A 27599-nucleotide genomic window follows, 5' to 3' on the forward strand; every position below is an offset into this window, starting at 1 on the left:
GACTTTACTGGACTACCAAATGTATACAAAGACAAAGTAAACACTGTAATTTGCTGTTTTGTCTCTGGCACAGGGGGAGTGGCACAAGTGACACTGTCTGTAAACAGTAATAATCCCAGATGTAACACAAAGAACAGAATTCCCGCATCTCCCCACTCCCGTCCCTATCCCTCCATCTCTCCCTATGGCATTCCTCCTGATTACTCGTCCTGAGGAAACACACAGAAGCCTCCCTATAGTCCATATGCAGCTACCAAATGAAACCGAGTGAGAATCCAAGTTTGTACAGACTTCTCCTACCTCATTCTTACTCAAAGAAAGATTTATTGGAACACAAGAAATACTCAGTTGTTTTTATCAGTTGACAAAAAGTATAGAGAGGGGAAGGAACAAGGGACAAAGAATAGACATGTGACACACCCAGGTCTGGATCAGAAAAAAGCTAAAATGTTTAAAAAAAAAAAAAAAAAAAAGACAAAAAGAGTAACTGAAAATAAAGGCATCCTAAACAAACCAAAAGGTTAAAAGACAAAAAATCCATCTTGAGCCCAGGCCTAGGGGCTCATAAAAGGTATAGAAAAAGAAGATGAGTTCAAGAGAGAAAGTTACCTGACCAGAGCTCCCGCCAGGTGTAATGCAGGCGTACCCGACACTTCTTCTGGTAGCAAAGCAGTTTGTGTACTACCTGGATGCAGCGTCTGTAACAGGGAAAGCAAACAATGAGGGTAAGCCTGGGAATATAGTGCAACTCATCACAGATCCCTTCTTAGTGAGCCAGCTTTGCTAAGGCCACTAAAGACACTGGATATGAATATGTATACATGCAAAAAAATATATAAAACTTCTGGCCGGGCACGGTGGCTCACACCTGTAATCCTAGCACTTTAGGAGGCCAAGGCAGGTGGATCATTTGAGGATAGGAGTTCAAGACCAGCCAGGCCAACATGGCGAAACCCCATCTCTACTAAAAGTATAAAAAAAGGCCTGGCACGGTGGCGCATGCCTGTAATCCCAACTGAGTGAACTTGAACTCAGTGAGCCAAGATCACTCCAGCCTGGGCGACACAGCGAGATTACATCTCAAAAAAAAATTAAAAAAAAAAAAAAAAAAAAAAGCAGGGCACGGTGGTTCACGCCTGTAATCCCAGCACTTTGGGAGGCCGAGGTGGGCGGATCACGAGGTGAGGATATCAAGACCATTCTGGCCAACAAGGTGAAACCCCATCTCTACTAAAAATATACAAAAAATTAGCCAAGCGTGGTGGCGGGCACCTGTAGTCCCAGCTACTCAGGAGGCTGAGGCAGGAGAATGGCGTGAATCCAGGAGGTGGAGCTTGCAGTGAGCCAAGATCACGCCACTGCACTCCAGCCTGGGTGACAGAGCGAGACCCCGTCTCAAAATAATAAAAATAAAAATAAAATAGCCAGGCGTGGTGGCACATGCCTGTAGTCTAAGCTACTGAGAAGGCTGAGGCAGAAGAATTGCTCGAACCTGGGAAGCAAAGGTTGCAGTGAACCAAGATCGTGCCACTGTACTCCAGCCTGGGTGACAGGGCAAGACTGTCTCAAAAAAAAAAAAAAAAAAAAAAAAAAAAAAAAACTTCTGCCTTCTTCTAGTAGACTCATCAATATCTCTCTCTCTCTCTCTCTCTCCCCCTCTCTCTCTCTCACACACACGCACACACACACACACACATACACAATCACATACTGCTTATGCTACCCATTCCCCTTATCAATGGGTAGAGTGTGCTATAACTACTTATAAGTCAACAATCAATTAGGCGCCACTGACATCTTTCCCTTGAGTACCTTTCCAGGGAAAAAGGATAAACTAGAGGGTCACAATTAAACTATTCCACTGAAAGTGGTATAGTGACATGGAATGCAAAAACATAAAATTAAAGACCTTAATTCTCTATATCTATCTGAATGTGGTTTTTATTTAAATTAAATTTTTAATTAAATATATAATTTAAAATACCAGTCTTACTTATAAATAAAATCTATAAAAAAATTAACTGGGCATGGTGGCACATGCCTATAGTCCCAGCCACCCTGCAGGCATGCGCCACCATACCCAGCTAATTTTTTTGTACTTTTAGTACAGACGAGTTTCACCATGTTGGCCAGGCTGGTCTCGAACTCCTGGCCTCAAGTGATCCACCTGCCTCGGCCTCCCCAAGTTCTGGGATTACAGGCACGAGCCACCGTGCTCAGCCAGAAGTTCTGTTTTTCTTTTTTTTTTTTTTTTTTTGCTGCAAACTGTAAAATTTAAATTCTGTTTACACTAAAAGTTAAATTAAAAATGCAGTTTGTCAGTTGTGCTAACCACCTTTCAAGTGCTCAATAGCTACATGTGGCTAATGGCTATTACCATAGCGAACAGAAAAAAATATAGAACTTTTCTATTATTGTAAAAGTTTCTACCGGACAGCATTCTGCTAGATCATTGGAATATTCAGGGTTATTCACATCTCAATAACATACATGTTTCTGAGAGTATTTCCAAATAAGCAGTTAGTAGCTTTGAAGTCAAGATAAGTGATATTTTTGAAAATTATAAACCTACCAAAAGCATTTTTTTCATCCCTGAGATACGATTTTGAAAGGTTAAAAAGCCAGATGAAATTATAAAGGTAAATATTGATGAAATTTACTTCCTAAAAATACAAATATTTTGTTTAATAAAAAAAAATTCAATGATTACAATTAAATGGCAAACAACATGGGAAATTACATTTGCAACAAATAATATAATAGAGTTACTATGTTTGATATATAGAAGTTTATATACATAGATGATAAAAACAGTGTCCTTTGCTATAGTCTGAATGTTTATCCTCTCTGAAACTCATGTTGAAACGTAATCCCAAATGTAGTATTATTAAAAGGCAGGGTCTTTAAGAGGTGACTGGGTCATGAGGGCTCTGCCCTCAGGAATAGATTAATCCACTCATGGGTTAATGGATTAATGGGTTATCATGAGAGTGGGTTAGTTATCATGAGAGTAAGTCTGTTATATAAGCCAGTCTGGCTTTCTCTCCTTAGCCCCCTCACCATACAATACCTTGCACCACCTTGGGACTCTACAGAGTGTCCCCATCAGCAAGAAGATCCTCGCCCAGAAGTAGCCCCTAGACTTGGACTTCCTAGTCTTCAGAACTGTGAGACTAAATAAATTTCTTTTCTCTATAAATTTTTCAGTCTTAGGTATTCAGTTATAGCAACAAGACAACCTCTAACAACAAAGATAGGAAAAGGAAACGGTCAATAAATTCCTCCATCTCCCAAAAAAGGGAAACAGGGAAAGCCAACATTTTACTATAATGTTCAACTTCATTTTGTTTTTTTTGTTTTGTTTTGTTTTGTTTTGAGACGGAGTCTGGCTCTGTCGCCCAGCCTGGAGTGCAGTGGCCGGATCTCAGCTCACTGCAAGCTCCGCCTCCCGGGTTCACGCCATTCTCCTGCCTCAGCCTCCCGAGTAGCTGGGACTACAGGCGCCGCCACCTCGCCCGGCTAATTTTTTGTATTTTTTTAGTAGAGACGGGGTTTCACCGGGTTAGCCAGGATGGTCTCGATCTCTTGACCTCGTGATCCGCCCGTCTCGGCCTCCCAAAGTGCTGAGATTACAGGCTTGAGCCACCGCGCCCGGCCTACTTCATTTTTAAAAGGCATATTAAAACAAGATTCTACTTGTGCATATCAAATGAACATACATTTCATGCTTACAAAGAAACAGCATTCATAATAAAACTGGAAACAACTATGGAAAGAACATTTGATGCCAGGAGAACAGCAAGTAAATCATTACACACATGTTCCAGATTGATACCTGTCCCCCAAAATTCGTATGGTGAATTATAAATACACATCAATTCCTCTAGCTAGTGTCTCTGGCTCTCACTTCACAGAGGGAGGTTAATGGTAGAGAAATTAGAACCCTCAAAGAGTACTGGTGAAAATAAAAATAGTACAACCACTTTGGAAAACTTAGGAGTTTCTCAAAATGTTAGATATAGAGCTACCACATAACCCAGCAATTCCACTACTAGGTGTCTACAAAAGAAAAACACAAACAGGCTAGGTGCAGTGGCTCACGTATATCACTCCAACACTTTGGGAGGCCAAGGCAGGAGGATCACTTGAAGCCAGAAATTTCAGACCAGCCTGGGGAACAAAGCAGAACCCCATGTCTACAAAAATTTAAAAATTAAAAAAATTGGCCAGGCGCAGTAGCTTACGTTGTAATCCCGGCACTTTGGGAGGCCAAGGTGGGTGGATCACGAGGTCAGGCATTCAAGACCAGCCAAGCCAACACGGTGAAACCTCATCTCTACTAAAAACACAAAAAATTAGCTGGGCGTGGTGGCAGGTGCCTGTAATCCCAGCTACTTGGGAGGCTGAGGCAGAGAATTGCTTGAACCTGGGAGGCGGAAGTTACAGTGAGCCAAGATTGCACCACTGAACTCCAGCCTGGGCAACAAAGTGAGACTCCATCTCAAAATAAAATAAAATAAAATAAAAATAAATAAATCAGCTGGGTGCAGTGGCATGCACCTATAGTCCCAGCTACTCAGAAGGCTGAAACAGGAGGATCACTTGAGCTCCGGAGTTTAAAGCTATGATTGCACCACTGTACCCCAGCACAGGTAACAGAGTAAGACCCAGTCTCTAAAAAAAGTAAAAATAAAACAAAATATATGTCAACACGAAAACTGGCATACAAACAGTCATGGTGACATTCATAATAGCCAAAAAGTCTAAACAACCCAAATGTCTATCAATTAATGAATGAATAAATACAATGATGTGGTATTCTATACAGTGAAATATTAACCATAAAAAGGAACGGCTACAACATGGATGAACATGGAAATTATTATGCTAAATTAAAGAAGTCAGTAGTAAAAATCCACATATTCTATTATTTCATTTATATAAAATGTCCAGAATAGGCAAATACATAGAGACAAAAAGTAGATTAGTAGTTATCTAGGCCTGAGGGAGAGGGCAGAGGAAGAAATACAAAGAGTAACTACTAATGGGTACAGGATTTCTTTACACAGGGGTCAACTGAAATGGTCTAAAATTAGTTTGTGGTAACAGTTGCACAATTCTGCGAATATATTTTAAAAACACTAAATTGTAGACTTTAAAGCTGCTTTAAAAAACTCTGTGGCCTACTTTTTCCAAATATTTGTCAAGATATGCAAGTTACAGCTTTCACGGCAATGTTCATTTCATATATTCTATAACTAGGTATGCTTGGATTCTTGATTAAGCCATTAAATGTCCCCTTTAATAGTGAGCCTGTGTTAGGTGGATAAATTGATACTCTTCATTTGAGAGGATTAGCTTTTGTATTTCCTATTTTCAATTTAAATTCACAAATTCAACATTCAATTAACTATGATCTCAGCCCTTAGAATCCCTAGTGTATGGAGGTTTCTAAGTGGCCTAAAATGCAATGTCTTAACTAAATCCAGATTCTAAGTCTCACTTTGTCATATCCTCGCTGCCCTAAAAGTACTTAAATTAGGACTTTTTTAGTCAAGGGAGGGTTTGGTCAGCCACAGGCCCAGGGCTTGGACTGTACCCCTCTGGAACTCCAGGCTCATCACACACATCACACACATCAGAAGAAACTGTCAGACCTACCCTTTTCATTCATTCATTCAACAAATCTTGACTGTATACCAACTGAATGCCAGTGCTTAAGTCTTATTACAACTAAGTTATAAAGTTCCTAGAAAACTGAACCTAGGTAAACTGCTAGTTTCAGGTAAATGAAAGTGGCTCCTCCTTTTGTCTTTTGGGGGTTTTGTTTTGTTTTGTTTTTGTTTTTGAGATGGAGTCTCACTCTGTCACAGAGGCTGGAGTGCAGTGGCATGATCTTGGCTCACTACAACCTCTGCCTCCTGGGTTTAAGCGATTGTCATGCCTCAGCCTCCCAAGTAGCTGGGATTACAGATGCCTGCCACCATGCCTGGATAATTTTTGTATTTTTAGTAGAGATGGGGTTTTACCATCTTGGCCAGGCTGGTCTCAAACTCCCGACCTCAGGTGATCCGCCCACCTCAGCCTCCCAAAGTGCTAGGATTACAGGTGTGAGGCACCGTGCCCAGTCTGAGACTCTTTCAAGTTCTATGGCTATAACCCGAGACAAAGAATATCCCAAGACCTACTGACTTTAGCAGACACCACATTAATCTGTTGGGTATCAATCTGAGAGCTCATGGAACAAGCTAAAATAGGGGTAGCTACTACTATAAAGACACATGCACATGTATGTTCATTGTAGCACTATTCACAATAGCTAAGACATGGAACCAACCCAAATGCCCATCAATGATTGACTGGATAAAGAAAATGTGGTACATATACACCCTGAAATACTATGCAGCCAGAAAAAGGAATGAGATCATATCCTTTGCAGCGACATGGATGAAACTGGATGCCATCATCCTCAGCAAACTAACACAAGAACAGAAAGCCAAACACTGCATGCTCTCACTCATAAGTGGGAGCTGAACACTGAGAACACACGGACACAGAGAGGGGAACAACACACACCAGGGCCTGTTGGGGGATTGGAGGGTGAGGGGAGGGAACTCAGAGGATGGGTCAATAGGCCATGGCACACATACACCTATGTAACAAACCTACACATTCTGCACATGTAATCATTTTTTGGTTTTTTTAAGAAGAAATAATAAAAAAAGAAAAAGAAAAAAAATAGGAGTACCTAATTGCTCGGGCCTCTTAGCAGAGGAGAAAAGAAGAAAGCAGAAAACACACTACTAACCTCTCTCTGCAGAATGAGAGCCAGAGACACCAGGTAGAGGAATTAAAATGCCTAACAACTGACCGGGCTTGGTGGCTCATGCCTATAATCCTAGGACTTTGGGAGGCTGAGGTGGTAGGATTGCTTGAGGCTAAGAGTTCAAGACCAACCTGGTCAATACAATGAGAGCCCGTCTTAAAAATAAATAAAATAAACAAAATGCCTAACAGCATACCAAGGATACAAGTGAACTGAACTAAATTTATAAGTTAAAGTCCTAAAATTACTCTTCTCCAGATATTTTCAGAGTACTCCGAATAATAAACCTCCATTGCTACCTTATTAGCCTATTCTACTTGCTCCATTATTCACATCTCTCTCTGTTCTTCTCACTCCCTGTAGCTCTAAGTGGTCTTGCAGGACCCTCTCAGACAGAATTTAGTAAAAACTATTTAAACAGTACTCTCTTAAAAGACTTGGGTACCGGCCGGGCGCAGTGGGTCACGCCTGTAATCCCAGCACTTTGGGAGGCCAAGGTTGGCAGATCATGAGGTCAGGAGATCGAGACCATCCTGGCTAACACGGTGAAACCTCGTCTCTACTAAAAAACACAAAAAATTAGCTGGGCCTGGTGGTGGGAGCCTGTAGTCCCACCTACTCAGGAGGCTGAGGCAGGAGAATTGTGTGAACCCAGGAGGTGGAGCTTGCAGTGAGCCGAGATCACGCCACTGCACTCCAACCTAGGCGACACAGTGAGACTCTATCTCAAAAAAAAAGATTGGGGTACCTTCAGCAGTGATATTAAAAATATTTTACAAGCCAGGCACAGTGGCTCACACCTATAATCCCAGCACTTTGGTAGGCCAAGGTGGGTGGATCACCTGAGGCCAGGAGTTTGAGACCAGCCTAGTCAACATGGTGAAATGCCATCTCTACTAAAAAAAAAATACAAAAATTGGCCGGGAGTGGTTGGGCAGGCCTGTAATCCCAACTACTTGGGAGGCTGAGGCACGAGAATCACTTGAACCCGGGAGGCAGAGGTTACAGTGAGCTGAGATTGCACCACTGCACTGCAGCCTAGGTGCCAGAGTAAGACTCTGTCTCAAAAAAAGAAAAAAATATGTATTTTACAAACCATACAGAAAAATAATCTATAAACCAATACATACATGAAAAAATTTTAACTGAGTCCCTTTTATTCTCTAATAAACTGACCTTGTGATATTGGTTTTTTTTTTTTTTTTTTTTGAGACGGAGTCTCGCTCTGTCGCCCAGGATGGAGTGCAGTGGCCGGATCTCAGCTCACTGCAAGCTCCGCCTCCCGGGTTTAAGCCATTCTCCTGCCTCAGCCTCCCAAGTAGCTGGGACTACAGGCACCCGCCACCTCGCCTGGCTAGAGACGGGGTTTCACCGTGTTAGCCAGGATGGTCTCGATCTCCTGACCTCGTGATCTGCCCGTCTCGGCCTCCCAAAGTGCTGGGATTACAGGCTTGAGCCACCACGCCCGGCCGACCTTGTGATATTGTAAAATGGGTCCCCAACACCCAGGCCACCGACGAGTACTGGTTAGAAACCAGGCTGCAGAGCAGGAGGTGAGTGGCAGGTGAGCAAGGGAAGTTTCATCTGTATTTACAGCTGCTTCCCATGGTTTGCATTACCACCTGAACTCTGCCTCCTGTCAGATTAGTGGCAGCATTAGATTACCATAGGAGCACAAACCCTACCGTGAACTGCACATGCAAGGGATCTAGGTTGTGGCTCTTTATGAGAATCTAATGCCTGATGAACTGTCACTCTCTCCCATCACCCCAACTAGATGGGACCATCTAGTTGCAGGAAAACAAGCTCAAGGCTACCACTGATTCTACATTATGGTGAGTTACAAAATTATTTCATTATATATTACAATGTAATAACAGAAATAAAATACATAATAAATGTTATGAACTTGAATCATCCCGAAACCATTACTGCCCCCAGGTCTGCGAAAAAAACTGTCTTCCATGAAACTGGTTACTGGTACCAAAAAGGTTGGGGACGACTGTTGTAAAATATATATTTTGTCTTCAACCCTGTTTCCTGACATACAACTCCTAAAATCCTTAGAATCTCCAAAGTGATGTCTTTTTATATGTTGAGGTGACTGACGGCTGGCCTCCCCTAGGTAGTTTCAGAATGAGGGCTTGTCACCAGAGAGACCAAGGCCTGATTAGCCAGTTGGGCTTTCAGCCCTAGCCCTGACTTCCAGGGAAAGAAGAGGGGCTGAAGGTTAAGCTGATTGCCAATGGTTTTTATTTTACTTTATTTTATTTTTTGAGACAAGGTCTCGCTCTGTCACCTAGAGTGGAACGCAGTGGTGCAATCACGGCTCACCACAGCCTTGACCTCCACAACTCACACCATCCTCCTTCCTCAGCCTCCCAACTAGCTGGGACTACAGGCACACACTACCACGCCTGACTCATTTTTGTAGAGACAAGGTCTCACCAAGTTGCTCAGGCTAGGTTCAAGTGATCCATCCACGTCAGCCTCCCGAAGTGCTAGGATTACAGGCATGAACCATGGCCAGCCAATGGTTTAATCAAACATGCCTCCATAATGAAATCTCCATAAGAAACCAAAAGGACAGGGTTTGAAGAGCTTCTGGATAGCTAAACCCATGGAGGCCTACAGGAAGGCGAACAAGAATTCGTCTACGTGCTGGAAGGTTGGCACACCCCAACTCCACAGGGTCAGAAGCTCCTGGGCTCCAGACCCTTTCAGACCTCACCCTATGTATCTCTTCATCTGACTGTTTATATGTTTCTTTAAAATATCCTTTGTAATGAACTGGTAAATGTGTTTCCCTGAGTTCTGTGAGCCACTCTAGCAAATTAATCAAACCTGAGGAGGAGGTTGTGGGAACCCCAATTTATAGCCGGTCCATCAGAAGCACAGGCAAAATAACCTTGGGCTTCTGATTAGCATTGAAAGCTGGGGGTAGTCTTAGGGACTGAGCCCTAAACCCATGGAATCTGAAACTACCTCCAGGTAGATAGTGTCAGAATTGAAATACAGTACACCCGGTTGGTATCTGCTACAGAATCGATTGCTTGCTTAGTGTGTGAGGAGTAAACCCTCCCCACATTTGGTCATAGAAGTATTCTGTGTTGATTGTTGTTGTTGAGTGAGAAAACAGAAAAAACACTATGTTTTTTTACCCTCATAAACCTGTACCAAAATTGCTTACCAAGTGATATAAGTTGCAATATAAATCATCCTAATTGTTTCCAAATCATTTGCTGTTTAGAAATCGTGATGTGATCCTGTTTGATACAGTTGTCACTTAATGATGCCCTTGTTTGAGCATGATTTGCCTTAGCAATCTACAAACTTCTCTGTCAACTTTCCCATGAAATTGAGAGTCATGAGGTCCCTGGTGCTAAAGGCTTTGTTGCAGCCAGCAAATGTGACTAGATGCTACCCATACATGACTACCCATGCACACACAGTACATTCCTGAATGCCAGCACCTCTTGTATGGCCTGGATCTGGACGGCCTGTATTTGGTCCCCTTTGATAACGCCATTCCACCAACACTGAGCCACTCCAGAGCAGCAGTGAGATGCTACCTACATCCCCAACCCCTGCGGCCACTTATCCACATCCGCTCCAGCACTGCCCCTAGGCTCGATTCCTGTCTCCACAGTCACCAACAGGTGACATCATTAACCTTGTGGTCTCAATAATTTATACTATTTATCAAGCAGAATGAAAATTTTAACCACTGCTATGGCCTTAAAAATATATATATACTGGAGGCCGGGCACAGTGGCTCACGCCTGTAATCCTAGCACTTTGGGAGGATGAGGCGGGTGGATCACGAGGTAAGGAGTTCAAGACCAGCCTGGCCAAGATGGTGAAACCCCATCTCTACTAAAAATACAAAAATTAGCCAGGTGCGGTGGTGCTTGCCTATAATCCCAGCTACTTGGGAGTCTGAGGCAGAGAATAAATTGAACCTGGGAGGCAGAGGTTGCAGTGAGCTGAAATCGTGCCACTGCATTCCAGTCTGGGCGACAGAGCGAGACTCCGTCTAAAAATATATATATACACACATACACATATATACGTATGTATATACATATACATATATACACGTATATACATACATATATACACGTATATATACACATATACATATATACTTATATATACATATGTGCATATGTAAATGTGTGTGTGTGTGTGTGTGTGTGTGTGTGTGTGTGTATATATACTGGAGGCCAGGCATAGTGGCTCATGCTTGTAAATCCCAATGGGAGGCTGAGGCAGGAGGATCACTTGAGGCCAGGAGTTCAAGACTAGCCTAGGCAACACAGTGAGACTCTCATCTCTACAAAAAATATAAAAACAGCCAGGCATGGTGGTGCAAGCCTGTAGTCCTAGTTACTCAGGAGACTGAGGTGGAAGGATTGCTTGTGCCCAGGAGTTCCAAGTTACAGTGAGCCATAATTGTGCCACTGCATTACATCCTGGATGACAAAGCAAGACCCTGCCTCTAAAAAACAATTACACACGGCCGGGCGCGGTGGCTCACGCCTGTAATCCCAACACTTTGGGAGGCCGAGGCGGGCAGATCACGAAGTCAGGAGATCAAGACCATCTTGGCTAACACGGTGAAACCCCGTCTCTACTAAAAATATAAAAAATTAGCCGAGGGTGGTGGCGGGCGCCTGCAGTCCCAGCTACTCAGAATGGAGTGAACCCGGGAGGTGGAGCTTTCCATGAGCCAAGATCGCACCATTGCCCTTCAGCCTGCGTGACAGAGTGGGACTCCTGTCTCAAAAAAACAAACAAACAAACAAACAAACAATTACACACAATGACCGGGCGTGCTGGCTCATGCCTGTAATCCCAGCACTTTGGGAGGCCGAGGCGGATGGATCACTGGAGGTCAGGAGTTCAAGACCATCCTGGCCAACATGGTGAAACCCTGTCTCTACTAAAAGTACAAAAAATTAGCCGGGTGTGGTAGTGGGCACCTGTAATCTCAGCTACTCGGGAAGCTGAGGCATGAGAATCACTTGAACCTGGGAGGCGGAGGTTGCAGTGAGCCAAGATCGCGCCACTGCACTCCAGCCTGGGTGACACAGAGACTCTGTCTCAAAAAAAAATAAAATAAAATACACACACACAAACACACACACACATGTATGTACTGGCAGAATGATTAAATTTACTGCTTCTTGTGCAGATTCTTTCATGCATGTAGCAATTTCCTATTTCCTATTTCAACACAAAATGGGTTCCCCTTTCTCCTGAAATCTTCTTGTAGGACCCACTGAAGTCTGTACCTTTCTTCTGCTGCCCACCTACAGGTTTGGAAATATCTGACTTAAGAAGAGTCCAAATTTTCCATGTAAGAGTAACTTAAAGGAAAATTTACTCTCCCAGAGACTATATCCCCTCACTCCCCAATCCTGTGGTGGCAGTGAGAGTGGCAGCAAGAATCAAGGAGTAGAGCTAGAAGGTGAAAGTAATTGGTTTGGCTTTGCTACCTCTTACTGCTCCAGGCAAGACTTTTTTTTTCCCCCCCAGTATAAGCACCTTCTCCCATCATTACCTACAGCATTCACACACAGATGTGAAATTGTCTCACTTCTGACCCAGATTCTGGCTTTGAGTATTAAGTCTTTCCAAACTCCGTATTTCTTCACATTTCACTAGGATGATTATAAACTTATCTGAAAAGGCAGAAATTCACTTTGCTTTCAATTTCTCATTCTGCTGTACACTGCCGAAAAGGGGTACATAATGAGAAGTGAGAGCAGCAGCCTGGTCGGCTGCCCAGCTGGAAGCAGGAAATTCACCTGATAAGGACTTGATGCTCCAAATTCTAAAAACTGGAAAGGGAGCCAGAAGCAGGGGAAGGAATATCTGGAAACATGCCCATAGGTAGCAATGAAGAAAGTGAATTCAGCCTGAGGGTGGGACCTTCTGCCTAGCCTCTGTCAACCTGATGCCTCATTATCTTCTCCATCTTCCCTAACCCCAGGGCAGTAAATTAAGGAGCAGGTGGAAAAAGCACCTAAGAAAGCAAGGCAAGACAAAAACTCTTTAGAGAGTGAAGTTATGAACTAGGGTGAGGAGGGAGTTAGAACATTTGGGTAGACCAGGTTCATTGGCTAGAAATGTAGGGGTTTGGGTGAACAGATAATACACCTGTAATTTTACAGTAGTGAACATATAATCTTATCATATCAGCCCCACCTTCAACTGTTCCTCATCATCCACTTAATCTTGGGCAAGCTTTTTTTCTACTCTCTTATCCTCCCTCCATGCACTCTACACTCTAACCACCTGGAATTACGCTCTATTCTCCAAACACACTACATTTTCAAGCCTCCAAGCACCTAAACATGCTGGTCCCCTACCTGGTATGTCCTTCCCTGACTCCTCTACACAGAAAATTTCTAGTGTTTCTTCATGACTCAGGTCAAATGTAACCTTCTGATATCTTCTCTAATGCTCCAGTCAGCATAGTCACTCTATACAAATCTTTCCTCTGTCACTTATCACAGACATGATTACAAGAACAGCCTCTGAGGTCACAGGGACATGAATTTTAACCTTAGTTATGCAGCTTACTAGCTGTGTAACTGTGCTACCAGTCTGCAACATGGACCCCAACCTGGTATTCACACAATCATATAGTCCCTTTCCACATTGTATCAGGGTTAGTCTGTGTGACCATTAGAAATGATACGTTACTTGAGATTAGGTTATAAATGATACTATGGCTTCCATCCTGGGCTCTCACTCGCCTTCTCTTTCTCTCTTAGATTAACTGCTTTGGGGAAAGACAGCCGCCAAGCCTATCAACCCTATGGAGATACCCATGTGGTGAAGAACTGAGGCTTACCAACACCATTAGGTGAGCCTGAAAGCAGATTTTTGAGCCCCAGTAGAACGTCAGATGCTTGCTGCCCCAACTAACCTAGCCACCATCTTATTTTTATAAAGTTTAAGCCTTAAGGGTTTTTTTAATTCTTTGCCACTTCTGCATGCTTCTCTTTAACACTCAAGAACAGCTGTGACATGTTAATGTGATTCCCAAGTATGCATATTACCTTTATTCCTTAAAAAGCATCCTTTTGAGAGGCCCTATGCCAAAACTATCCAGCTAAGTTTCTCCTGGATTCCTGAACCACAGAAACTGTGAGGTGATAAACGTTTGTTTTAAACCACTACATCTGGGGTAGTTTGTTACACAGCAATAGATAACTAATACAACTGGGAAACTAACAGTTCAGAATTTATAGTAAAATTTGGGTTCAAATCCAGACTATGATGCTTACTAACAGAACAACCCTGGCAAAGTAATTAATCTCCTGAGCCTCAGTTTCCTTTCTTATAAAATGAAAAAATGGAAACTACAGTAATACGTGTTACAAAGTAAATAGCACATCCTAAAACTAGGATATAAAATAATCAAGCCAGGGCCGGGCGCGGTGGCTCAAGCCTGTAATCCCAGCACTTTGGGAGGCCGAGACGGGCGGATCACGAGGTCGGGAGATCGAGATCATCCTGGTTAACACGGTGAAACCCCGTCTCTACTAAAAAATACAAAAAACTAGCCGGGCGAGGTGGCGGGCGCCTGTAGTCCCAGCTACTCGGGAGGCTGAGGCCGGAGAATGGCGTGAACCCGGGAGGCGGAGCTTGCAGTGAGCTGAGATCCGGCCACTGCACTCCAGCCTGGGTGACAGAGCGAGACTCCATCTCAAAAAAAAAAAAAAAAAAAAAATCAAGCCAGAAATAAGTCTATAGCAAAAACAAATCTGAACCCCAAGATAATGAAGTTCAGGGACCCCATCTAAAATAAGCTGAACACTCATCTGTTAAGTGTTATAAAAAGCAGCTGTTCATGGTCTTTGAATTAAAATAAAGGATCAGACTTACTTCTAAACACCCAAAAGGTATGGAAAAACGCAAACTGTAACCTACTTACCTAAAAGTAAAATTTATATCATTTCAGACCTACGAAAGCAGGACTATATAGTTTATAAGCAATCTAAGAAACTGGAAGGTTGGGCACAGTGGGTAATCCCAGCACTTTGGGAAGCCAAGGCAGGCAGATCATCTAAGGTCAGGAGTTCTAGACCAGCCTGGCCAACATGGTAAAACCCTGTCTCTACTAAAAAATACAAAAATTAACCAACATGGTGGCGCATGACTGTAGTCCCAGCTACTCGGGAAGCTGAGGCAGGAGAATCACTTGAATCCGGGAGGCAGAGGTTGCAGTGAGCTGAGATCATGCCACTGCACTCTAGCCTGGGCAACAGAGCAAGAATCCGTCTTAAAAAAAAAAAAAAAAAAAAAAAAAGCCAGAGGTCTACTCTATTTAGATTGAAATCCTTTATACCCCTCTAGATCCCAGACCGGGCACTGGAATGGGGTTTACTCAGTTTGCTGTTCACCAAATTGCTCTCTTACCCAAAAAATGGAGGTAGCAATTCTGATGTCACACTCAATTCAGATATTTTATAAGGACTAAAGATAATATACATATTTGAGATCACATTAATGTGGCACAGCTGTTCTTGGGTGTTAGAAGAAGAATGTAGAAGAAGCAAAGGAGAAAGAAAACCTTAAGGTTTAAACTTTATTAAAATACGATGATGGCTAGGTGTAATGGCACACACCTGTAGTTCCAGCCACTTTGGGAGGCTGAGGTGGGAGGACTGCTTGAGCCTAGGAGTTGAAGACCAGCCTGGGCAACACAGTGAGGCCCTGTCATAAACTAAAAAGACAGTATGATGCTTCTGAGTTGCCTCTAGTTGTGTTCATTATAAAGAATTGTGATGGTCGGCCACATGCAGTAGCTCATGCCTGTAGTCCCAGCACACTGGGAGGCTGAAGTGGGCAGATCACCTGAGGTCAGGAGTTAGAGATCAGCCCGGCCAATATGGTGAAACCCCATCTCTAGTAAAAATACAAAAATTAGCTGGGCATGATGGTGCGCACCTGTAATCCCAGCTACTCGGGAGGCTGAGGCAGAAGAATCGCTTGAACCCGGGAAGCAGAGGTTGAAGTGAGCCGAGATCACACCACTGCACTCCAGCCTAGGCAACAGAGTGAGACTCTGTCTCAAAAATAAAAAATAAATAAAAAACAAAAACAAAAAACTGTGATGGTCAATCAGATCTCCTCAGGAGGCAGGAATCTCCCAGCCAGGCAACTGGAGACATAATCGCCCAGCTCACAGGGCTCTGGCTAGGCTGTCAGGACAATGTAGGCTAAGAATGGATCAGAAGCACTCTCTCTCTAAATTCATCCTATCTTCTAACTAATCAGTACTAGTACTTTAATGCTAAAGCCCAGAGACAACTAAGTGGTCTGCTGATACTGCATATCTTTGATTTCAACAGTCCCCTACGATCACTATATTCATGTATCGGCTCCCTCTTCATGCAGTGTGCCTAGAAATGATCATGCAGATATGTGCAGAATCCAAATTGTGGTTTGTGCTTATTAACTCTTCTGAAAAGATGTACAGATCCAGGTCAGAAAATGTTCCCTAACACTTCTCCACATGCAAATTCTTGAAGTATACACAGACCATTAATTTTCTTTTTTTTTTTTTTTTTTTTTTGAGACAGAGTCTCGCTCTGTCACCCAGGCTGGAGCGCAGTAGTGCAATCTCAGCTCACTGCAAGCTCCACCTCCCGGGTTCACGCCATTCTCCTGCCTCAGCCTCCCGAGTAGCTGGGACTACAGGCACCCGCCACTGCGCCTGGCTAATTTTTTGTATTTTTAATAGAGACAGGGTTTCACTGTGGTCTTGATCTGACCTCATGATCTGCCCGCCTCAGTCTCCCAAAGTGCTAGGATTACAGGCGTGAGCCACCGCACCTGGCCTACACAGACCATGAATTTTTTTTGTTGTTGTTGTTTTGACACGGAGTCTCACTCAGGCTGCAGTGCAATGGTGCGATCTCGGCTCACTGCAACTTCCGTCTCCCGGTTCAAGCGATTCTCTTGCCTCAGCTTCCCAAGTAGCTGGAACTACAGGCACCTGCCACCGCACCTGGCTAATTTTTTTTTTTTTTGTATTGTTAGTAGAGACTGGGTTTCATCGTGTTAGCCAGGATGGTCTTGATCTCCTGACCTTGTGATCCACCCGCCTCCACCTCCCAAAGTGCTGGGATTACAGGCATGAGCCACCGCGCCTGGCCAATAGACCATAAATTTTCTAACATTCAATTATTTAAAATAGATTTGTACACATTAAATGAACCGTGGTACTTACATATAGAGATCCATAGGAAACTCCTTCATCATGTGTGTTACAATAAACTCTACCATCAGGTCTGAAAGGGGAATAGAGAAAAACTGGATCAATTACAATGGAATTCATTCCTTGCCTTTGAGTTGGAAAAAAAGCTTCTGAGTACACCTTGCACTCACACTGAATGGCATCCACTAACCACATCTTTATTCATATACACTTATTTTATATAACATACTTTGTGTAACACTGTTCACCACCTGCCACTTGTAAAGTAATAAGAAATTATTTCACCTGCTGACCTCCAGAAGGATACCCTGACCTGCCAATAAATTCAGATAAATGGAAAATTTCATTGTATAGATATTTCATCCCATGGCATTAATGTAGACCGCTAAAGGGAAATCATATTCTGAGACTAGACAATGAGGCAAGCAGAGAAGAAATTATGGATCACATTTGTGTAACCAGAGACTCAGCTCTAAAGCTATGTCAGTCAATCTCATCTTACTATCATGCTCAGTTAGACAGATATTGACTTAAATGGGCTGTGGGGCTTTGGGTCAATAGAGGCTTATTATATAGCCTTAATTACTGTTTCTAAAATTAAGTAGATTTAGAAACTGGGGCTCAATATCCAAGTGAAATGGGATTAAGAATTCAGCTAATTCCCTGAGGAAAATGCAGAATTCTGGACAGACAAAATCACTCAAGACACAGCCCCCTACCTGTCAACTCAGTCAGCCTCATCTCAGTTTAATTTACTCAGGGAAAGTTTTGTATATGTGAACCATGAACTTCAAGCCTCCTGGATAGCTGGCACATCAATTCGAACCAAGAAAGGATGGGAAGAATTTGAAATCTTTTCTTTTTTTTTTTTTTTTTTTTTGAGATGCAGTCTTGCCCCGGCTGGAGTGCAATGCTGCGATCTCGGCTCACTGCAACCTCTTGCCTCCCTGGTTCAAGCGATTCTCCTGACTCAGCCTCCTGAGTAGCTGGGATTACAGGTGCCTGCCACCACACCCAGCTAATTTTTGTATTTTCAGTACAGACGGGTTTTCACCATGTTGGCCAGGCTGTTCTCAAACTCCTGACCTTAAGTGATCCGTCCACCTTAGCCTCTCAAAGTGCTGGAATTACAGGTGTGAGCCACTGCGCCCAGTCTGAAATTTTGATCAAGAGTAAGATATTTAACAAATGTAAATCATGTATCAAGTTTAGACATAGCCATTTGTCTCCCTGGAATGACTTTTTTCTTTGAATGACAGGACCCTTTTACTGACCACTCTATAACTGGGGTTGCTTTACCAAACACAACAATAAACATAGGTTTTTAGGCCAGGGAAAAAACATAACTAATAATTTCTTTGCAGAAAAAGCACATTAACCAGGTTCTACTCTTCATCTTCATCATGAAAGCCTATTGCTATCACAGAACAAAGTCAATGTTGATGATACTCACTCACCCAGTACTGCACATACTAAAGGACGGCAGGGAAGATTCTTGTCTGCTGCCTTCTTCCTGTGTCTCATAGGCTTCACACACAAAAAAAATGAAGAAAGGAAATTAGGCACTGACATCCAGTGGTCTATCATCATGTTCCTTGTGCAAATAAAATCACTATTGCAGGGATACTTCTTTTCTTTCTCTTTTTTGCATGGTGGGAGTGGAATGGGGTAGCATGGGGTGAGGCAGGGAAGGGAGGACTTGTGAATATTCTCAGTTATCAGTGCACGCCTGTTACAAAATTACAATTCACAGCCTCAAAGGGCACTAGAGAATACTACAATGGGAAAACTGTTGGTTTTACTTTGCTTTTAGTTATATAAGTGGCATTACTAACGACAAAAAGGTACACTGGTATTTTTGACAATAAATAATTAAAAAAAAAAAAAAGAGGAAGTGATGGTGCCACCTATAGAAGCAGCAACAGTAGCAGTGGCAAAAAAAAACAAAGTAAGTTTTAAATCTAAACCTCAATGTAATTTTTTTTTTTTTTTTGCTGGAGTGCAGTGGCACGATCTCAGCTCACTGCAAGCTCCGCCTCCCAGGTTCACACCATTCTCCTGACTCAGCCTCTTGAGTAGCTGTGACTACAGGCGCCCACCACCACACCCAGCTAATTTCTTGTATTTTTAGTAGAGACGGGGTTTCACCCTGTTAGCCAGAATGGTCTCGATCTCCTCACCTCGTGATCCACCCGCCTCGGCCTCCCAAAGTGTTGGGATTACAGGCGTGAGCCACCAGGCCCAGCCCTCAATGTGATATTTTTTTAATATACCTCCAAGTTTTAGGAAATTCCCTGATCCTCCATATTCTGTTTACCCACTTCTCAGATGAACAAATCAGAGCAGCAGCTAGTCTTACCCGATCAAAAATTATACTACATTTTGAAAACAAAAGGCTTAGAACGATTTCCTTGCTAAAACCTATGTTATTGAAATCCAATATCAGGCCAGGCGCGGTGGCTCACGCCTGTAATCTCAGCACTTTGGGAGGCCAAGGCGGGCAGATCATCTGAGGTCAGGAGCAGGAGACCAGCCTGGCCAACATGGTGAAACCGTCTGTAAGGAAAATACAAAAATTAGCTGAGCATAGTGGCGGGCACCTGTAATCCCAGCTACTCGGGAGGTGGAGGCAGAAGAACTGCTTGAGCCCAAGAGGCAGAGGTTGCAGTGAGCAGAGATCACACCATTGCACTCCAGCCTGGGATAGAGAGACAGACTCCATCTCAAAAAATAAAAAAAGACAAAAAAAAAAAAAAAGAAATCCAGCATCATTGCCACGCTTGTGAATTTTCCAAAACTCTCGAATAAGAAACAGCTCCATGACACACAAAAATCCCAACAAGCATGGGTCTGTTGAACAGCGTCATGCAAAGCCCTTTGGCACAACTTTACACCCACATTTGTTCTAGTAGGATCAATTTCATCCCAACTCTGCCGACACACAAAAAACTTCCTCTAAGAAAAAACAAGAAGCAAAAGAAACACCTACCATTCTATGTAAGTTTACTCGAAAATTCATGTTGTCATCATGCAAAAATGCATTGGCATATTGATCCTAATAAAAATATAGAGAAAAAGTAAGAAGTGAGAGCTATATTTAAGGAACTGTTTGTAATCTATCACACTTCGTACAAATCCTTGGACTTTAAGAACTACTTCCAAGGATCAGGTGGACAGCTAATAGGATGAGCCTAGAGGCTTATGTCAAACCCTACTTAAGCCATGAGATTTTTCTTTAGTATAATTTCCTAGTGTATCTCTAACTGGTCAAAAATTTCCAAGCAAAAACAATAAAAATTAAGACACAGGGACTTAAGGCAGATGCTGAGAGGAATGAGAGGAATCTGTTTTCCTATTCCCTCTTCCGTCCCATCTGCCCAAGGAGCTGGCTCTGTTTGTGATAGCTTAAAGGTTTTCATAGGGGCTGCAGGATTCATGTGCAGGCTCCACACGAGGGTTTAGGAGCAAGAAGAAAAATCTGTGCTCTGCTGGGAATGGGCTCAGCCCAACAGAAGCAAACTGCTTCGCAGGCAGCATGGAAGCAGACAAGACTCTGTCTATTCCGGGCTTTCCTGAAGACTGATGGAAAATCAAAAACCTCTTACCATGGATTAGTAATAAACATCCCTTGGCCCTTTCCCAACACCTTTTCTGAAGATCTGACAAGCCTACAGACTCCAATTACAAGGAACTGTTACAATTTGTGAAAAACAACTCCTTTAAAGATTTTCTTAGAAAAAATTTTGAAAAGCAATTATACCAAGCCCACTGCTAATAAGCAGCTCTTCTATAACCAGTCACCCCTAATCTTGTGAAAAGGAGGTCATCTTTCCACAGAAAACATGAAGACAGAAAGACTGAGAGAGATCTCTACTTCATGTGGACTACCTTCACCATTTTTCTTAAGAGAGAAAAGAGCAGAGTGGGGAAGAGTAAAGGGAAAGGTTGAAGCTATAAATTTAGCTCTAAATTCACTCAAGTTCTGCCATGACTGTGTGTCACCAAGATACATGGTGAGTTTGAACCTAGTTAGTCCAACCAAAAGAGGCTTCTTAAAAAGCCAAAGCACCTATTCTTTTTTCCCCTCAGCTCTTGCTCTTAGGCAAACTGCAATTACTGAGTTTCCAATTCCCCTCTCTGGCTTTACTCTCCACCCCTTCACCCCATCACAGGAAACCTGAGCTCCTTTTTTATTTTTATTTTTAAACTGCTCCACTGCCGGGCATGGTGGCTCACCCCTGTAATCCCAGCACTTTGGGAGGCCGAGATGGGTGGATCACCTGAGGTCAGGAGTTTGAGACCAGCCTGGCCAACATGGCAAAACCCCGTCTCTACTAAAATTACAAAAATTAACTGGTCAAGGTGGCGCGTGCCTGTAATCCCTGCTACTAGGGGGGCTGAGGCAGGAGGATCGCTTGAACCTGGGAGGCGGAGATTGCAGTAAGCCGAGATCATGCCACCGCACTCCAGCCTGGGCAACAGAGCGATATTCCGTCTCAAAACAAACAAACAAACAAATTGCTCCACAGTTTAAAAACACAGTGCTAAACAGCACGGAAGCAGACAAGACCCTGTCTATCCGTGGCTTCATCAAAGACTACACTGTAGTGGGAAGAGACAGATACACAAAGGGGGAAGATTTTCTCTCCTAAACTTTAGGACCCTAAACATCATGAGACAAGAATGGGGTGAGGGGAGGAAGGGAAAGATAGCACTTTGTAAAAGGCTGCCTAATAGCAGAAGGCTGGTGAGACCTACCTCAGCAATACATGTAAGGATGATTAGACAGAGTTTGCCACTGTGAAGCCTGTGTTCATCTGTAAAGAAAAAAGAAACTCTTCTCTGTAAATCATCCAGACCATGTTTCAATATAGAACAAGGATGTATATCATAAAAGGAAACATTCACACTTTCTCTTCCCACAAAATCCATAAATTAAAATCAAGGTACTACTATAGTAATTCTTGCTTCCCTTCTAGGCAAAAGAATTCCCCCAGAAGATTTTTTTTTTTTTTAATATCCTGGTAGTCTGTTAAATGACTAACTACCTCCCTGAGAGCCATCTAACTCATAAGGTTCCTATTGTCATGGCTCAAATCGTGGCCATCGCTCTCATATCAGCCCTTTGCTGATAGAACTTGAATAGTCAGGTCCATTTCCTTTCTCATCTGCCAGCTCTAAGCACCACCTACCACAAAATCTAGAAAGATTTCATGACTGCTCATAGCAAACTGGCAATGAAATAAAAAAGAAATTAACTGGAGACTAGGGTCCAGCCCACACTTCTCCTTGCAATTGTATACTTATGCCCTGGAAAGCTGTGAACTCTTGATCATTTTTCTTCCTGTCAAAGTTACTCATTCAACAAATATTTACTTAGCACCTACTATGTGGCAGGCACTGTGCAAGGCACTAGAGATACAGCACTGAACAAAACAGACAAAGGTCCCTGGTCTCTCACAACTCACATTCTAGTTATTAAAAAAGAAGAAGGCAAACTCAATAGCAGGGCTCTAAGCCCACACACAAAAGGACAAAAAAGAGTTAATCCATTACTGCCAAGTACAAGAACCCATCAAGCTTACTTTACTTTCCAGAAACTCTGTGGATGAAGGAGTGAAAAGGAGGTAAGAAGAGGATCATGCCAGTATAGCCAAAATAGACAAATGGCTCATGATTTTCAAATTAGCTTCAACAGGACCCAGACTGAAGTCCACTCTAGAGAGAAGACCTCTTAATGGATTACAGTGCTGTAGAAGTTAGCTATTACTATTTACCCTGACATTGACCTGCTTCTTTCTCAAAAATGGGATCTATCAATTAAAACCTGACAATTAGATGGCATAATGGCGATTACAGTCCACAAATATACTCACCTCTCCTCAGAGATAGGCATTGCAAAAAGAGTAATGATGATAATCCCTACCTGACATTTCCTATAGCTTCATCAAAGCCCCGATATAGCCAAAGAGCAATGCCCACGACTCTTCTTTTTTTTTTTTTTTTTTTTTTTTTTTGAGACGGAGTCTCGCTCTGTCGCCCAGGCTGGAGTGCAGTGGCGTGATCTCCGCTCACTGCAAGCTCCGCCTCCTGGGTTTACGCCATTCTTCTGCCTCAGCCTGCAGAGTAGCTGGGACTACAGGCGCCCGCCACCTCACCTGGCTAGTTTTTTGTATTTTTCAGTAGAGACGGGGTTTCACCGTGTTAGCCAGGATGGTCTCGATCTCCTGACCTAGTGATCCGCCCGTCTCGGCCTCGCAAAGTGCTGGGATTACAGGCTTGAGCCACCGCGCCCGGCCGATTCACGACTCTTCTACCTACCTTTAGCCACAGAGTTTCTATGGCACTATCCTCTCAAAAACTGAGAAGCAACTCCCACAGAAAAGCCTGCAGCTATCTCTCCACTTAAAATTTTTTTTTAATTTTTAAATTAAAGTGTTTATGAATACAAAACTAAGGCATATTTCATTATAGACAGTCTTTTAAACTCAAAAAAAGCATACACACACAAAACAATAAAAACCAAATTTAATCATACCACCCAAATGCTATAACTGTTAAGACTTTGGTGAATCAACTTTAAGTCTATGCATAGATATACATGGTTTTTACAGTTTTTTGCCTAGTATCTCCTGTAAAGGTTGAGCAGAAGCTTCTTTAAGGTGACACCACCAAAGTCAGAAAAATTCCAAGGAATAAAGGCTTTAAAACCAGGGGGAAACCCACAGCAATAGCGGCCAGGCTTGGTGGCTCACATCTGTAATCCCAGCACTTTGGGAGGCTGAAGTGGGAGGATAACCTGAGGTCAGGAGTTGGAGACAAGCTCGGCCAACATAGTGAAACCCCATCTCTACTAAAAATACAAAAATCAGCCAGACGTGGTGGCGTGCACCTGAAATCCCAGCTACTCAGGAGGCTGAGGCAGGAGAATTGCTTGAATATGGGAGGCAGAGGTTGCAGTGAGCCGAGAAGATCGTGCCACTGCACCTCAGCCTGAGCGACAGAGTGAGACTCTGTCTCAAAAAACAAACAAACAAACAAACAAAATCAAGGGAATGATAAATACAATATATAAATAAAATATTCTGGAGAATGGAGAGGAGAGAAGTGATTAGGGAGGGGATGCACAGGTAGCTTCAACAGCATTAATGTTGTTTCATTTAAGTTGGGTGTTAGGTTCACATATGTTCATTTTATTATTATACTTTATAAGTTATGCTATTATAGTTATTATAAACTTTATACCTTATACATATCTATTAAAAGTATCTTTTGGAGTTTAAATGATAAATATATAATGAAAAAGAAAAAGATAATATCCTGGTATGGGGGTGGAAGCAGAGCCAAGAAAAAGTTGCTTCTATTGCTGCTAAAAACATAATGAGCTAGCCAAGGCATGCAGCAGGTCAGGGGCTGAGGCAGGAAGAAAGCTGGACCAATAAAGCCACACAGGAGTCATTTTTGAAATTAACTCTTCATTCCTAACCTTGCCCTTTGCCATATTTAGGCTGCCTGTTGGCAAAGACCACTCATTGTGCAATTAATCAGCCTTTAATTTTGTCTTCCATTTTATGGATGGCAAGTGACCAGGACAAAGAGGCTTATATAATCACTAAAGCTAAAAATGAGTTCCAAGGGCCTCAGTTCACTGTGTTATATCAGGCAAAGCTAAAAGTTCATTTTCTAGGTCACATCCATGCAGTTTCTCTATTCTGTGCTTGCTGCAATACTTCTGAGAAAGAAAGAGGTTACCATTTCCATAAAGAAGCAATGGCTTCAAGAAAGTGACATACAAGTCTTGTTATCCTTGCTTGCCAGATCTCACTTGCCAAGTCTCAGAGGTTCAGCTATCTCTGCAGCTCCCAATGGACTGCTTTATGTTAGGAGTTAGTGACATGGACTACTTACATCTATCTCATCCCTGATACAGCTCTCTCTCTTGAAAGAGAACACTCGCAAGACATAAAGGAAGAAAAAAGTCTAAGTTTGCAAGGCAGAAATCTCCCAGAGCTAATACAACATGTCTGAGTGTAACGTATCTTAGACTCTGCCCACTCAGGCTCCTTTCTGCTCTGGCAATTCTTCATTTTCCATACTTATCATTGAGCTCTCCTATCTCTGTCTACCAACGTTTCTTTCTTACTCTAAAAGCCTCTGAATCCTGGTCTTTTCCTACTATGCAGTTCTTGCCTTTCAGCTCCATTCTGAAACTCCCGAAAACTCTCCAACCAGAAACCTACCTACCTCACTTGGCAAATAAGAGCCTTCTAGAGTATACTTAATGCCTAAGCGAATCTTAAACCACCTACAAGGCATTAATCTCTCTTCACAGAAAGTAAAGTGGCAAAAACCATAGTATTTCAGCAATTTTGCTTCTAAAGTGGAACTGGTTTTTTGGTTATTTGGGAATCTGAAGTTCATCTGCAGACCATAATTTAAGAACCCAAATATAAACTACTGAACAGTTAGTTCCTAAAAAGGATTTAAAGATTATTATAAAGAAGTCTTTTTTTTTTTTTTTTTTGAGACGGAGTCCCGCTCTGTCGCCCAGGCTGGAGTGCAGTGGCCAGATCTCAGCTCACTGCAAGCTCCGCCTCCCGGGTTCACGCCCGTTCTCCTGCCTCAGCCTCCCGAGTAGCTGGGACTACAGGCGCCCGCCACCTCGCCCGGCTAGTTTTTTGTATTTTTTAGTAGAGACGGGGTTTCACCGTGTTAGCCAGGATGGTGTCGATCTCCTGACCTCGTGATCCGCCCGTCTCGGCCTCCCAAAGTGCTGCGATTACAGGCTTGAGCCACCGCGCCCGGCCTATAAAGAAGTCTTAAAAAGGAAGAATCTATGCCAAGTTGTTAAGAGTGATTAACTCTGGAGAGTTTAAATTACAAAGAACTTTCACTTTCTAAGTTAACTATTGCTAGAATGTTTTAATTTTTAATAAGAATATTTCAATTATTTTTGTAATTAGGAAAAAAATTCTTTTTTTTTTTTGGAGACAGTTTTGCCCTTGTCGCCCAGGCTAGAGTGCAGTGGCGTGATTTTGGCTCACTGCAACCTCCGCCTCCTGCATTCAAGCGATTCTCATGCCTCAGTCTCCCAAGCAGCTGAGATTACAGGCGCCCACCACCATGCTTGGCTGATTTTTGTATTTTTAGTAGAGACAGGGTTTCACCATGTTGGCCAGGCTGGTCTCAAAGTCCTGACCTCAGGTGATCCTCCAGCCTAGGCCTCCCAAAGTGCTGGAATTACAGGCATGAGCCACAGCGCCTGGCCAAAAAATCCTTTTAAATAGAAGAAGCCCACGGGATCAACCTGTAGGTACCAAAAGAAATGCTAATAAAAATGTTCATTAAAATGCTAGCTTTCTGCCCCAAAAAAGCAAGCATTCTGGGGACAAATGGGGATATTGAAACAGGGACTAAATATTACATGATATTAGAGAATTACTGTTGACTTTCTCAGATATAATAATGGTATTCTGGATATCTAGGAAAATGTCTTCAATATAAGTTAAAGGACTTATGTGTAAAGCAGAGTTATGATGTCTGCAACTTCATTTAAAATAATTCAGCCAGGCCGGGTGTGATGGTTCATGCCTGTAATCCCAGCACTTTGGGAGGCCGAGGTGGGCGGATCACAAGGTCAGGGGTTTGAGACCAGCCTGGTCAACATGGTGAAACCTTGTCTCCACCAAAAATACAAAAATTAGCCAGGTGTGATGCCACGTGCCTGTAGTCCCAGCTACTCCAGAGGCTGAGGCAGGAGAATGGCTTGAACTTAGGAGGCAGAGGTTGCAGTGAGCCTTGGCTGCGATTCCCTTCTAGCCTAGGCAACGGAGCAAGACTCTGTCTCAAAAAAAATAAAATAAAATAAAATAAAATGACTCAGACAAATTAACAACAACGATACACAGAAAGAAATTTAAGTGCAAACCAAGTATGGCAAAATGTTAATGAGTATATAGGTAAATCACTTCATAATTATTTTCAACTTCTGTATACTAGAATTTTTTCATTACAAAAAATGGGGGAAAAAATGCTAGCTCAGTGTCATCATGAAATCAAAGGCTTACTTCCAGGCAATCCTAAAACTGGGATATATTCCACTTATATCAGGTTCCTAGAGTAGTCAAATTTATACAGGCAGAAAGCAGAATGGTGGCTGCCAGGCCTTGGGGCAAGGGGAAAATGGAGTGTTAGTGTTTAATGGGTACAGAGTTTCCATTTCATAAGATGAAAAAGTTCTGAAGCCAGGTACGGTGGCTCACACCTGTTATCCCAGTACTTTGGGAGGCCAAGGTGGGCAGATGACTTGAGCCCAGGAGTTCAAGACCAGCCTGGCAACACGGCAAAACCCCGTATCTACAAAAAATACACACGCACAAAAAAATTATCCAGGTATGGTGGTGCACACCTGTAGTCCCAGCTACTCAGGAGGCTGAGGTGGGAGAATTGCCTGAGCCCAGGAAGTCAAGGCTGCAGTGAGCTGAAATCACACTCCAGCCTGGGTGACAGACTGAGATCCTGCCTTCAAAAAAA

General features: G+C 42.8%; 1 protein-coding gene across 11 annotated transcripts in view; it reads right to left on the bottom strand.

Moving 5' to 3' along the window:
• Nucleotides 1-27599, bottom strand: part of ARMH3 (armadillo like helical domain containing 3) — a 234021-nt gene that overhangs the window by 135145 nt on the left and 71277 nt on the right. For 8 of the 11 annotated variants that reach the window (XR_013398298.1, XM_077947327.1, XM_015148053.3 and 5 more), the window contains 5 exons: nt 21825-21883; nt 20056-20121; nt 18524-18593; nt 17079-17139; nt 610-698 (listed from right to left, as the gene is read on the bottom strand). Coding sequence is in view for 10 of the 11 variants with exons in the window: in XM_077947327.1 (XP_077803453.1) it covers nt 610-698; nt 17079-17139; nt 18524-18593; nt 20056-20121; nt 21825-21883 (345 nt within the window). In the remaining variant the exon portion in view is untranslated. The remainder of the gene's footprint in view (nt 1-609; nt 699-17078; nt 17140-18523; nt 18594-20055; nt 20122-21824; nt 21884-27599) is intronic. The other 3 variants (XM_077947325.1, XM_077947326.1, XM_077947332.1) reach the window with 2 other exon arrangements.

Source organism: Macaca mulatta, chromosome 9 (genome assembly GCF_049350105.2).
Source record: "Macaca mulatta isolate MMU2019108-1 chromosome 9, T2T-MMU8v2.0, whole genome shotgun sequence".
In the NCBI taxonomy this organism is placed as follows: Eukaryota; Metazoa; Chordata; class Mammalia; order Primates; family Cercopithecidae; genus Macaca; species Macaca mulatta.